At 55.0% G+C, this 13,493-nt stretch overlaps 5 protein-coding genes across 5 annotated transcripts; 4 read left to right on the top strand and 1 right to left on the bottom strand.

Annotated features, from left to right (window-relative positions):
- Positions 1-113: 113 nt before the first annotated feature.
- MAA_01227 (zinc finger domain-containing protein) lies at positions 114-3,859 on the top strand (the record flags this gene model as incomplete). Its single annotated transcript, XM_007819225.1, has 3 exons — positions 114-1,863; positions 1,924-3,097; positions 3,157-3,859. The coding sequence occupies 3 exons, from the start codon at positions 114-116 to the stop codon at positions 3,857-3,859; spliced, it is 3,627 nt and encodes a 1,208-aa protein (XP_007817416.1).
- A 1,247-nt stretch (positions 3,860-5,106) lies between these two features.
- MAA_01226 (uncharacterized protein) lies at positions 5,107-5,979 on the top strand (the record flags this gene model as incomplete). Its single annotated transcript, XM_007819224.1, has 1 exon — positions 5,107-5,979. One exon carries the CDS (start codon positions 5,107-5,109, stop codon positions 5,977-5,979), a length of 873 nt encoding a protein of 290 aa, XP_007817415.1.
- Positions 5,980-6,747: 768 nt separating this feature from the next.
- MAA_01225 (major facilitator superfamily transporter) lies at positions 6,748-8,617 on the top strand (the record flags this gene model as incomplete). The annotated part of the gene is made up of 4 exons (XM_007819223.2): positions 6,748-7,072; positions 7,128-7,475; positions 7,597-7,648; positions 7,702-8,617. 4 exons carry the CDS (start codon positions 6,748-6,750, stop codon positions 8,615-8,617), a joined length of 1,641 nt encoding a protein of 546 aa, XP_007817414.2.
- Positions 8,618-8,737: 120 nt separating this feature from the next.
- On the bottom strand, positions 8,738-9,205 carry MAA_11515 (Peptidase M19, renal dipeptidase; the record flags this gene model as incomplete). The annotated part of the gene is made up of 1 exon (XM_011413509.1): positions 8,738-9,205. The coding sequence occupies one exon, from the start codon at positions 9,203-9,205 to the stop codon at positions 8,738-8,740; it is 468 nt and encodes a 155-aa protein (XP_011411811.1).
- A 2,610-nt stretch (positions 9,206-11,815) lies between these two features.
- Positions 11,816-12,986, top strand: MAA_01224 (uncharacterized protein; the record flags this gene model as incomplete). Its single annotated transcript, XM_007819222.2, has 2 exons — positions 11,816-11,969; positions 12,049-12,986. 2 exons carry the CDS (start codon positions 11,816-11,818, stop codon positions 12,984-12,986), a joined length of 1,092 nt encoding a protein of 363 aa, XP_007817413.2.
- Positions 12,987-13,493: the final 507 nt, after the last annotated feature.

Below are 13,493 nucleotides of genomic sequence, written 5' to 3'. Positions count from 1 at the left end.
GACATTGACGAATGGGACATCCACCGGTTCCTTGAAGGAAGCATCTGGTATTGCGCGCCCTTTTGTGGTCGCAGCTTTTAGTCTCCTTCGTTCCTTGACACATGTCACACAACATGGCCTTCGTTGACGAGATGGACGAGTTCGTCAATTGGGACAAGGCTGGTGCCTGTGTGGGCACAGAAAGCTTCTCCCAAGAAGCGACCCTTGCTGGCATGGATGACGGCCTGGATACAGAAAACATTGGCCTCGTCTTGGCTAATGTGAATGAGGATGACTTCAGTTTCCATGCCTTGCAGCATTTTTCACAAAACCCCAATCCTCTTGGAGCTGACCTGCCCATGGACGGTACACCCGCGTTAGACCTTGCCGAGCATGTTACAAACCCGTGTGCGCACTGTGCCTCGGGAGGCTTTTCCTGCAAAAAGATCCAGGAAGGTCGTTACAAGGGCTACTGTACGAGCTGTGTTGCTCTTCGGGTCGAGTGTAGCTTCGGAGGAGCCATGTCTGATGCAGTCGACATCGACGCTCCTACTAGCGTTTTCCCGGCTAACCCATGGCCCATTATGGGCAATCATCCGAATACCATCACGACCCAAGAGCTTTTCCCAGATATGGCGCAACCCAACTCTCTTCCTTCGTCAGCCTTGGACTTTCTCAACAGGTCGGCTACACCGGCCGATGAGAGTGGTAATTCCGGGGCCCCTCGAGCAGGGCCACCTCCCAAGATTGGGGCTCGGTTCTCCAGGGAATCTGTGAGAATCTTGAAGAATTGGCTGTCTACTCATAATCGACATCCATACCCCAGCGATGAGGAGAAGGAGGCATTGCAACGTCAGACGGGCTTGAATAAGACTCAGATCACCAACTGGCTGGCCAATGCCCGGCGAAGAGGCAAGGTGCAACCGCCTCGTTCAACCTCACCTCATGTTGGCAACTGGGCGGCATCTATCGACATCCCTCAGAGACGCGGGACGCCAGCCCTGGAAGCTATGAACCCTTTACAGCGTTGGGAGCATTCACCTCCCGAACACGAACCAGCGTCTGTGACCGCCATTGCAAGGGCTGTCACGGCTTCTTCGTCGTCGGCCTTGTCGTCGGGTCTTAACAGTCCCTATAGCTTCAATTATACCGATGACGGCTCAAGCAGGTCGCTTTGCAACCAGTCATCGACTAGCAGTTTGGGTACATCTCACTCCAGCAATGGATCTCGAGGATCTGCATACTCTCATGGATCACGCAATTCTTGGGGATCCTTTGGTTCGGCCCCATTTAGTACCCGTGGACGCCGGAGACGGCGTAGGCGTGCAGCCCCCAAGACTACCAGTGACGGCACAAATGGCCTGGCACCTCCCCTCAAGACTTTCCAGTGCACTTTCTGTACCGAAACATTCAGAACAAAGCACGACTGGCAACGGCATGAGAAGTCTTTGCACTTGTCGTTGGAGCGCTGGGTATGCGCCCCGGACGGCCCTCGTGCAGTCAATCCGGACTCTGGCATTCTTTCCTGCGTCTTTTGCGGGCTCGAAAATCCAGATGATGGCCACATCGAAGCTCACAACCACTCAGCATGCCAAGAGCGAACCCTTGAAGAACGAACATTCTATCGCAAAGATCACCTGAACCAACATTTGCGGTTGGTACACAACGTCAAGTTTATGGACTGGGCTATGAAGCAATGGAAGGTGGCAACACCAGAGATTCGGTCTCGGTGCGGTTTCTGCGGCATCGTCATGGATACATGGACCATCCGAGTTGACCACTTGGCGGAACACTTCAAGACAGGTTACTCCATGGCTGACTGGAAGGGTGACTGGGGTTTTGATGTGCCTGTTCTTGATATGGTTGAGAACTCTATTCCCCCGTGTATGAGGCCTTTGCAGTATCCCGTAGACCAGTTGCCGGTGTCTAACTTTTAAGAAATAGATCTGATTCATCATGAACGCGTATCTCCCCTGCCATACGTAGCTTCTCACTCCCCGCCAGAATCGCCGCGCAACGCCTACGACCTGATCAAACTGGAACTGGCTTACTTCGGCGCCAATCACTGGGAGCAACACCACGGAGCACCGAACGACGACGACATGCGGCTGGAAGGATGCCGTATCATTTTCGCTTCAGAATTATTGTCCCTGCAAGGTATTGCGACACAGAATTCGTGGCTTCGTGATCTCATCATGTCCAACGCGGACATCGCACAGAAGGCAAGGTTTGGTCCGTTACGTGGAGCCGCTGAAAGCAGACTTGCTTCCTTGAAGATTAACGGCAAGGACAACTTATTCGAGGAATGTCCTATGGAACGACAGCTGCATTCCTTTGTCACTGCGAAGCGGCTGTTGGGGCTGACGGCTATGGACGACGAGCTGCAGGAAGAAGCATGTAAGATTGTCGGTAGGGTGGAGGAAGTGTGCACCCATCCGTCTGAGACGGTTGCCAATTGGCTCCTACGCTTGATTACCTCGTCGACTGAATGGCTAGAACCGTTTAGACGTCGGGCCAATTTGCCACGAAGTGAAGACGTCCAGCACCAAACCGTTCGGTCCAAGGACCCAAGATCTATCGACTCGACTATCCACAGCCACTCTCGCTTGGAACGGGAGCTGGCAGATTACCTCAGGCAGCAGCGGTCTATTGGACATGAGCCAACGAATGAGGACCTGCAACGACAAGCTCGTATTATCATCTACGAGTTCGATGATGGATGGAATCAAACAGCTGCCGACAGTATTCACTGGCTTGAATCATTCAGAGATCGACACCCTGAAGGGGGTTCCCCCAATAACGCGCCTACCACGACGACAGACTCTTACCCTGCCACAACCACTGTAGCTAGTACCGGACCAACGTCGTGTCACAAATCACCCAAGTCCACTGAGGAGCCCCCAAATCATTTGACCCAAAATGACTTTCAACATCTGCTCTCGATTGATAGGAACGGCAGGGCCATGCCTTTCTTTCTGAATGATGCCAATTGCTACCGGCGTCTAGCCAAGGAACTGAGACGTTGGGTTAAGTCGACCATGTCTCCCAACAACCCCAATCGGCACACCCCGACTGACGATGAGCTGCAATATCAAGCACGATGGATTCTATATGATGAGTAAGTCCACATGAGCGCATCCTATTACTTCTAGCGAACTGGTAACCAACACATGACAGTGATGATCCTTGGAACCAGACCGCTGCCGACAATGCTGAATGGCTTCAACGATTCAAACGTGATGTTGGCATTGCTAAGGACCCAGGTCCAGGTCTACCAAAGGGCTACTCGTGGTCACTATCGCAAGGCGGATCGGGGTTTGCGCCACCATATGCCTATCCCAAGGGCAGCGTTGAACCGTTCCTTGAAGACGTCGAAGTCAACATGCGCGATGGCGCCAAGGCGTTTAAGGCTGGACATGACGCCGCAAACCAGTTTCTGGAAACGTTGCTATCCGAAAATAGCCGCCCGGCAAATGTGTTCTGCTCTCGTGAGCTGGAGGCTGGGCTAGTGCAATTTGTCAAGAAGAATGTCACAGATACTGGGCGCCTACCTACGGATGCAGCCATGCAGATGCGTGCAAAGGACATTGTCAACGCAATAGAGACAGCGGCCGATGACCCTGTCCTGCTAGAGAAGTTCAAAGCTTGGATGAAGAATCAACTGCCACACGCTCTACCCGCCGACGACGACCAGACGAGCCAGCAGCCTTCCTTGCTGCCAATGAATATGGACATGAATATTACCGACGCAGAGCTGGGCGATATATTAAACGACATGGACTTTGATTTTGATGTCAATGCGTTGGAGACGGGTCTACAAGAACAAGATGAAGAGTCGGGTGGGGTGAGCCTTTTCCAGGAACCATCTGTCTACGAATAAACGGCGGAGTTGGAATCACCATAAAAGGGGGGAGGCCTGAAGTGGACTCGTCGATGTAATACCTATCATAGGAAGGGCGCATACTCAACATATTAGTGTTTGGATACATGATGGGTGGCAAAGGCGTTTTGTATTTCGTACCTAGCAGCACTACTACGTAGTACCTAGGTAGTTAGCTAGCCGTGTTTTGAATCAATCGATCGCTCTGCTCATTGGCGCAATTAAACTCGCATGGCACGTCTGGAGATCACCATGCAATATCCAACATGGATGTCGCCCAACCAACCAACTGTAACCAGCTTGCCACCCTCCATCCACGCACCCCGCCGATTTGACCAGAAGTCGTCGCAAGTAACTTACTCTGCAGCCTAGCATCTAGTTGAATCGGCCGCCCGACTTGATGGCGACGCCGCGGCGCCGCTAAGGCCGATAAGGGCAGGAAGGTTGTTGCTTGGGGTTGCGTGCCGAGCCGCCGGATCAACGATGAGCTGGACGCTGGATGTGTCCACTGGGTTAGTGGCGTCTTGAATGTTGCTGTTGGCTTGCAACATACAACCAGGGCAAGATTGACTGTCGACCAACGAGTGCAAATGTACCTGCCTAGGTAGGTAGTAGTAGTACTAGTACATATGTGCATACAAATGTCATATTGTAGGCCCACACCAGGGCCAGTTGACAGGGAAAAGAGTCAATCTGTCGCATGGCGGCATGAATATCGCGTACATATGTACCTTTGTGTCCACAAACAATCAAACGGGTTCACACACTTGCCAGGTTCAGAAGTACGGACGGAGTAGGTACATAGGTACATAGGCGGCCAGCTGCGGAGTACGGAGTCGGCAGGTGGGGATTTCGACAGCTCTTGCCCCAACTGCGCAGCTTCGGTGGCAAGCGGGAATACCAACCAGCGCTCGGTGCGCCAGCCTCGACAGCACATGTACATACGGATTGTCGACTCCAACATGTCGACCCTTACTCCGTACAATGTGCCGGCTTGCCAATGCCCCTCGACAGCCTCGCCACCAGGGCTCAAGTGCTCTCCTTGCATCTGACCACAAACCACTCGCCAGCGCCTTCTCCCAGACGCTTGAGTGTCCTGCCGTCGCCGCTAGCTCAGACACGGGGAGATTTCCTTCTCATCCGACCAACGGGCCAACCAACCCCTCCACCTGCCTGCGGCCCTGGGCGAGCTCGAGTAGCATTTGACCAGGAGCATCACTGCATCACTGCCTGGCTCGGCAGGGACCATGCCTACATACTTGTGCCATGGATTTCGGTGGTACCGCCGCAGCATCCGTATCTTCATCATTCTCAACGACCTCGACGACTGCACGCCAGACTGGATCATCGGACGAGACACGGCCGCCTTTATTCTCAGCCAATTCGCCGAGTCGTTTGACTTTGTACCAAGGCTAGAAAACGAAGACGGCACCGTCACGCGACCAGAGTCCAACGAGACGACGCCCACACGAGAGAAGCGGCCACAGTCTTACGACGATGATTTGGACATGCCTGTATCCAAGGTGTCTGCCGCCGAGGACAGTGTACTCGTACATGAATGGTCACCAGTAAAGCTCTTGGAGGAATACCATGTGGAGGAAGCGGAACATGCTGCGAGGCCATACGCCTACGTGGCCGATCATGTTGTCCGGGTGGATCTCGGGGTAGACATTGTGGCAGAAATGGCAAGGTACGAGAAGACGGTCAAGCAAACTCAGTCGCAGTGGTTTGAACAGCTACGTGCCCAAGTCCAAGCGGAAGAGCAATCACGGTGGTATGTGGTTGTATGTGACGACACAGATCGGGAGGCACCAGAAGACTACGACGACGGAGATGAAGAATTGCCCGAGATGGAAGCAGCTCGACAACCTCAACCTCAACCACGACCACGACCACAACCACAGGCAGGTTCATTATCAAGGACAGGTACGTCGTCGTCCTTGGCAGGCGATCGACTAGACTCGGGCGACGCATTGGACGACTCGCCAGAGAGCAGACCGGACGTACCAATGAAGCCCAAGTTCCTTGGCCAGGATCCCTTCAAGAAAGAGCTGCCGCCAACTCCGCGATTAAAGAAGAAGCTATCCATACGACGATTATTTTCCAAGAAGGATCCATAGCCAGACGTGAATAAACGTCTCCTATTGACGAGGGCCATGATGAAGACGCGATACGAACTTTGCGGGCACGAGGCGTAAGGAGGAATTAGACGGCGTTGGTCATGAAGTTTTTCCCAAGTGACGCGCTGTAACGGGACACAATGTGCTGTGAAAAGTAATCTAGGTGAAGCGCTGGCGAATGTGAGATTATTTGTACATTAAAATAATATTTTCTTTTAAAAAAACTTTCCCAAGGCCCTGTAAGGCGACGTCATGTCCTAGTGAACTTGGCCGTATATAAATACAATCCATGGTCGGAGACACTTGGGAAACCAAGATGGGCTGTCTCGACATGGGCGTCTGCTCATCACATAGACAGGCATTGGCATTCGTGTCATAACCCTCGGCTGGATATACAGCCCTGAATCCCAATCCCGTAATTCAATCACCATCATGTCCGCCATGTTTGCCTTGATCTGCTGCGCGGCCGAATGACGTCGCCATCACGTGTGGAGCTCCCAACTGGCATCCAACCTCGCATGTCGCCGTCGGTTCAATGTTCGTCTCACCCTCACTCTCACATCCAGCTCTGCCCACGCCCAACGCCCAAATATCCATCCTCATGTAAGGCTCACCACGGCATCCCCCCAGCGCACAACCGCAAGCAGTGTGCGTGGCGGCGGCCCCGGCCAGCTCCATTGAAGCCGTCGCACCTCCCGACGGGACGGGGCCTCGGTGTGCCCCGACATTATCGAAACCCGAAACAACCACCCAGCAAGCAAACATCCCATGGCCCACGCCGGCCGCCGCAGCCCCTTGGACCCGGGCGAGGCGTCCCCGTCCTTTGCACAGACCGGCGCCGAGTTCAGGCTCGACGACAGCGACGACGAGGCCGTCATCGACGAGTTCGACCTGCGCCATGAGGCCGCCCGCGGCGTCGAGGCCTACGAAATGGTCGAGCGGGACGCCGCGCGCAGACGCATGAGCGCGAGCACCGTCGCCAGTTTCCAGCTGTACACGCCCGACGAGGACCTGGCGGTGCGGACGAAGTTTGACAGGAAGCTGGTGCTGTTTGTGGCCCTCCTCTACCTGCTGAGCTTTCTGGACCGGTCGAGTACGCTGCCCTGCCCGACGCAATTCGCCTACGCAAGCTGACGCCGTGTACACAGACATCGGCAATGCGAGGATAGCCGGCATGGACGAGGACCTGCAGACGACGCCGCCCCGAGACGACTGGTACGAATGGGCCCTGACGGCGTTTTACATCTCGTACATTGCCTTTGAGTGGATGTCGCTGCTGTTCAAGCTCGTGCCCGCCCACGTCGTCGTGTCCATGACGGTCCTGGCATGGGGCCTCACGGCGTCGCTGCAGGCAATTGCGCCTTCGTATCCGGTCCTGATCGCGCTGCGGGTGCTCCTCGGCATCGGCGAGGCGGGATTCACAGGCATCCCCTTTTATCTGAGCTTCTTCTTCAAACGGGAGGAACTGGCCTTTCGCACAGCCATATTCATATCAGGTACGCACCCCAACCTACACATACACCTAGGTATATGAATATATATACATGTATACACACATATACACCAAAGAAGCCCTGCTCCCCGAAACCGCAACAACTAACAAAACAAAAAAAAAAGCCGCCCCTCTCGCCACCAGCTTCGCCTCAACACTCGCCTACATCATCGTCAAGTTCGCGTCCCTTTCGCCCATCGCCCCCTGGCGCCTCCTCTTCCTCCTCGAAGGCCTGCCGTCGGTCCTCGCCGCCGTCGCCGCATTCACCACGATCCCGGACTCGCCCTCATCAGCGCCGTACCTCACGCAGCGCGAGAAAAAGGTCGCCCGCCTCCGCCTCCGCCGCGACCACCACCGCCCCTCCCGCGCGCCCCCCCCCGCCACCACCCCTCCTCGCACCAGCCTCACGAGCCCGCCTCGGGCCTCCAGCCCCGCGACCTGCTGCTCGTCTTCGCAGACCCCGTCGCCTGGCTCACGTCGGCCATGTTCTTCCTCACCAACATGGCCTACTCCTCCCTGCCCGTCTTCCTGCCCAAGATCGTGGCCGACATGGGCCACGACGCGCTGGCCTCGCAGGCGCTCTCGGCGCCGCCCTACCTCGTCGCCTTTGTCGTCGTCCTGCTGACGGCCCACGCGTCGGACCGCCTCCGCGCGCGCACCGTCCCCATTGTCCTGCACGCCTTGGCCTCGGCCGCGGGCTACGGCGCGCTGGCCCTGGCCGGGCCGCTCCGTCTGCCCCCGTTCCTGAGGTACCTGGCCGTGTACCCCGCCGCCGTGGGCTTCTTCAACGTCGTCACGCTCATTATAGCGTGGAGCATAAACAACCAGGCCAGCCAGACGAGGCAGGGCGGCGGCTTTGCCGTCCTGCAGCTCATAGGCCAGTGTGGCCCGTTGGTTGGCACGAGGCTGTATCCGGATAGAGACGCGCCCTATTATACGAGCGGCATGGGTGCGTGTGCCTTGGCAATGTTGGCCGTTGCCGTCTTGGCCGTTGTTCTGAGGTGGTATCTGCGGTACAGGAACAAAAAGATGGACCAGAGAGGGGTGGACAGCGAGCACGACGAGTATACCGTGGAGGAGGAAGGGCTTGTTGCCTCTGGGAAACGGAAAACAGAGCCAGCTCACTCCTTCAGGTACATGTTGTAAAATGTCCATACAATGATGGCAAAGTTTGTATTGTTGTGATGAGAATGGCGCTCTTGCCTCTTGTCTAATTATTTATAAAAGCTCCTTGAATCATGCCTCTAACACTGTCCCCACTGTTGATTATTTAGCACGAAACATCCAGGACGGTGCTCGATATCTCGTCACCCCATCTTTCCACCACTCTTGATTCCCTGGACCACTCTCATACTTGAAGACCCCGTATGGCTGGGCGGATTTGTCCTTCACATCATCAGCTGGTTGTGGTCGTTGTCGCCGCCGCCCAATTCCTGTCCATGCCCTAAACTCACCAAATCTTCGCTGGTGCTTGAGGCGACGATATGCCTCAGTCAGGCGACGGCTGCTGTCGTGATATATATTCACCGCCCATTGACGAAAGGCCACGAGGCGGGGGCGTTTGGACAATGACTTGGTCAGGCTGCGAAGAGAAAACTGCGAGGCCTTTCGCTTGGAACTAAAGGTCTGGGCAGCACGCGCAAAAGTAGGACCATCTTTGGGCTCTGGGCTTCGTCGATCTGCGTCTATAGTGCCATCATACCAGAACAGGTCAGAGCCATCTCCTGGAGCCATAATTTCCCGATTACTGGTGTCGGCGATGGCGTTCGACGAGGGTGAACTTGATCGGAGATTTGGCAATGAAAAACCAGAAAGACTGAGTCTATTGCCACGGCAGTACTCAGCCTCTGATACTGGAGATTGGACTCGCGGCGTATTATGACCAGGTGACGGATATGCAGACGAGGCACTCCAGATATTCGATGGTTTGCATGCATGGGCCGAAGGGCTGATACACAGCCCACGATCCACCATGTCAAGGAAGTCATCCGACTCTGGGGCTAAATGGCATGGCAGTAGTACCGATGGAGGACGAAGCTCATGGCCGATATCTGGTATATGGGCATCTAGTTCTTGAAGATCATAGGCCGGCGGGGACAGGGGACGCAACGCGCAAAGTGCTGGTGGTTTGGGGCTCCAAGTAGCAGAGTTGACGGGACTCTATGCCGACGACGGATCTTCATGCCCTACTGGAGGGGGGGTATAGTGCGATGGAGACGCGAGTTGAGCTATCATGATGATTGTTGATACTGGCCAAATGTTGTGAAGGAGCAGTGTTGTGATGAAGCGTTGCGAAAGGAAGAAGTCAAGTCTGGTTGGTGTTATATACAGATGGTGCCTGCCACATGTGACTTTAACAGCCGGGAACAGCTGGGGCCAACTGTAATGCCAAGCACTGCCAGCTGCGAGGGTGGCCTTGTATGTGCCCAGTAGCTTCACGTGCATGGGGATTTTTTTAAATACTCTTAGGTGACTTGAGTATCTTTTAACATACTAGTAATATCTTTAATTAGTTAATCCCTGGTCGTTACAAAAATAGCACCTGCGCACAGCCAAAGGGATAAAGAACTCTGCACCACGGTTCTGGAGACGTATGCGTCGGGGCTGGGCTGCGCGAGCGACTTTCCCCGGCAGACAATTTCACATCCCAAGGGCTCCTTGATTCCTGGGACAAACGACACTCTCTCTGGTCAAGGGGGGCTGGCGCTCTGCTGCGACGGCCGCCGTAGGCAAGACCATGTTAATACAAAATAGGAATGGCAACAGCCACGAGCGCAAGTCGACGGCGGGAAATGAGAAGTGGTCAATCGCGGAACCGACGAACCCGACGATGCCACGAGAGAGCCAACCCCGGGCGCGGCTGGACGAGTTCAAGGCTCAGTGGCCCAAAATACCGCGGGTGACTCCATCCGTTGTCATCAACAGGGTCATTGGCTTGGCTCTTTGGCGCCCCCGCACTGGTTACCCTTTAATCGTGCCAGGTTGGGAATATAGGGCCGACGGCTAGGTCAACTATTGGAGAGTCATGAGCCAAGGGCTCGAAAAGCGAGTGCGAGCCGACGAGGGACGGGTAGCGGTCCCGGGGGAAGGCTGAACTGACTGGGACCATGCCATGTGCTAGCTTGGGGACTGCGTCGCATATTCCCCCGGCAATTATACTAGTGGGAGTTGATCAACGGGGTTGTCAACTCAAAATAGAACGTCAAGACAGCCAAGTGGAACAGCACTCGAGCTCTCCCAGATGCCAACGGTTCCCTACCAAAATACATACATATCCAAACGTTGAGCATGGGCATCGTCAGTCAGGCGAGACGAGTTGACGACGAGTCTCGCTCTTGTCCATGGTTAGAGCACCATGGCAACGTCTATCTAACAACCATCAAATCCCCAAACTCCCTTCTGTCCAGACACGTCATAAAGAAGCCACAAGAAGCTCCAAAGTATATCTCGGTGCATCAGCGACAGTCCAACCCACGCCACAAATACAGATGGCTTGGCTCGCTTGCACACTGGCCACAACAACAGTGGCACACCACCATCTTTGCTTCGCAACGCACGCCCAATCGCTCCACTTACGTGCTGGAGTCCCGATCATGATCAAGCCCGTCTGACGCAATGTGCCCCAAAGGTCGGTGCCTAGGTCGACCCAGGCCGTCCTCAGATTCGCCCAAGGTCGACACGTACCCTGAGCCCACCATCAGTTAGTCACGCCTGTTTGTGGCATTATACGACGCATCCAGATCTTCATTCACGCTTCGGCCAGCCTCGTAGGGCGCAGCCATGTGCAGTCGTGAACAGCCAGGGGTCCCGTCACCTCCCCCTCCCTGCCACCTTCAGCCGCTCCTCGTTGGAGTCGCACTGATTACCCGATACATGACCCCGGGGGGCTGCCGGGTTCTCCCTTGATAGCAGATACTTAGGTCCACTGGGGATATTCAGCTGGTGGGCGAGGTTGCTTGTTATCCGTAAGGCTTGGACGACTTGTATCGAGCGTCATCTCCACTTGGAGCGTTATGGTAGACGCAGTCGGTGGAAGCGCTTTGTTTGGCGCATCAAGATTGTCCAAGTGGATTCGGTTTGCGGCTCTCGCTTCAGAAAGCGAGTGGATGTACGTGCTTGTCTTGTCGTTTTCAAATGTGCATTTATAATACTGGGGGCTTGTCCCATGTTCTTCCTGTAAGAGCTCCATTTCCATGTCGCAAGTGGTCATGGTATAAAAGAGGACCCTGTGGTCCTTAAAGAAATCGACGCTTTTGAACGAGTTGGGAAAGAAGGCGTATTTTGACTCTTCTCCCCCCCCCTCCCATCTTCTGGAAGCTGTTGAGCGAGCGTGTCGAGGTGAATATGGGCGACAAGCCGAATAGCTCGGGCTCTGGCTCGAGGCCACGCACAAGACAGAGGGTATATAAGCCTCCGCCGCCGCTGGAGGTACCGGATATCGAGGAGGACGCGGCAGAGAGAAAACGGATATTGAATGTGCTGGCGCAACGGAGATATCGTACGTGTTTGGAACCCACCCCCGCGTGTTGTTCAAGGAGGCATATTCATCTCTTGATGTCGTCTTGTGTTTCGTTTAGGAGAAAAGAAGAGACAGAAGCGTATGAGAGGGAGCAGCGACTCAAAAAGCACCTCACAAGAACCCGAAGATGAACACGCTCAGCTGGTCGAGGAGATGCCCGTCGATACTATAGAACCCGTCGACACCGGCATTCAGAGTCCCGGCTCTATCTTCGGCATCGACATGTGCTTTACCAACTGGGACATGCTCACCGACCCGACTCTCTCGTCCATGATGCCCGATGTAATTGGGGTATTTTCCGATTTCCCCACGGCCGCGGCCGTCGATGACGGGTCAAGTGGTGGCGGCGGCGATGGTATCCTCACGGCATCCTCCTCGTCGGGCTCAGTCCCCCCGTTTACCACGATGTCCAATGTAATGTTTGGTTCACCGCCATCCCTAGATAGCTCATCAAACTCATCGTCCGATGTCAGCTTCCCCGACAGCTACCTCTTGCCCGTCCATGAACTGACACTTCTGCGTGCCATGCTGCGTATAGCGGACCGGCTTGGATGCAAGGGCTCACTTTGGAGCCTGGATGCTCTGTCGCCCTTTAATCAAGGAATCGCGACACCGCCAGATCAACTTCCCCGGCCATGGCGTCCAACTCCCTCACAAGTTCTGATCCCGCACCACCCGCTCTTCGACTTCCTGCCCTGGCCCAGCGTCCGGGACAAGATCATCGGCATCCTCTCGCTCCCCGACGACGCCCGCCCGCCCACCGCTTCTGGCCCGCTCGCCCTCGTCAACTTCGCCTACGATTTTGAGGACAATGCCGAGGGCGTGCGCATCTACGGCTCCGACCCTTACGACCCCAATTGCTGGGAGGTCGGCCAGGTCTTGTTTCAGCGCTGGTGGTTCCTGTTTGATCGGGACATTGTCGACAACAGCAACCGGTGGAGGAGATTACGGGGGGCGCCTCTGCTGGCTTTGACGGCTCCTGGTGTGGAAAACTAATGTACGTGCGTTCTTATTTGGGGGAGCGAGCTAGCTTGCGTATGTATGTATGTGTGTGTATGAGAAAGAGAGAGGGAAAGAGAGGTAGTCGCTTCATCGTGTCTTATTTTTAGAAGGTTACAGAGAAGGCAATATCCCGGAGTTGGCCAGCAGGTGTTTGCTTTTTGCTTTTTGTATGGCTCTTGATTGAATATAGCCTCAACTTCTCAAGCCAATACTTTACTCACCACGGGCAGAAATTTCAAAATTCGCCCAACATATCTGATGTGCCTACGCTTGATGGAGTATGTATGCGCCGGTTGTGACTCATTGTCAATCGATAGCTGCGGCTGTGGATGATACGTGTAGTGTATAAGACGCTGCTCCCCCGGCTCGAGCCAACTATGAGCCGGGTCCTGGTATCATCGCCACCTTAAATATTCAACTTGCCCGTGTTTCCGGGAGAGCTAGCTCCAGCAAGACTTCGACGGCGACAACCTCGATGCAATGTTTCCTGAGGAACCCGCC

Source organism: Metarhizium robertsii (assembly GCF_000187425.2).
Source record: "Metarhizium robertsii ARSEF 23 chromosome Unknown MAA_Scf_8, whole genome shotgun sequence".
NCBI classification, from domain to species: domain Eukaryota; kingdom Fungi; phylum Ascomycota; class Sordariomycetes; order Hypocreales; family Clavicipitaceae; genus Metarhizium; species Metarhizium robertsii.
Note: the sequence above shows the minus strand (reverse complement) of the source record. Positions and strands in the feature narration are given on the sequence as shown.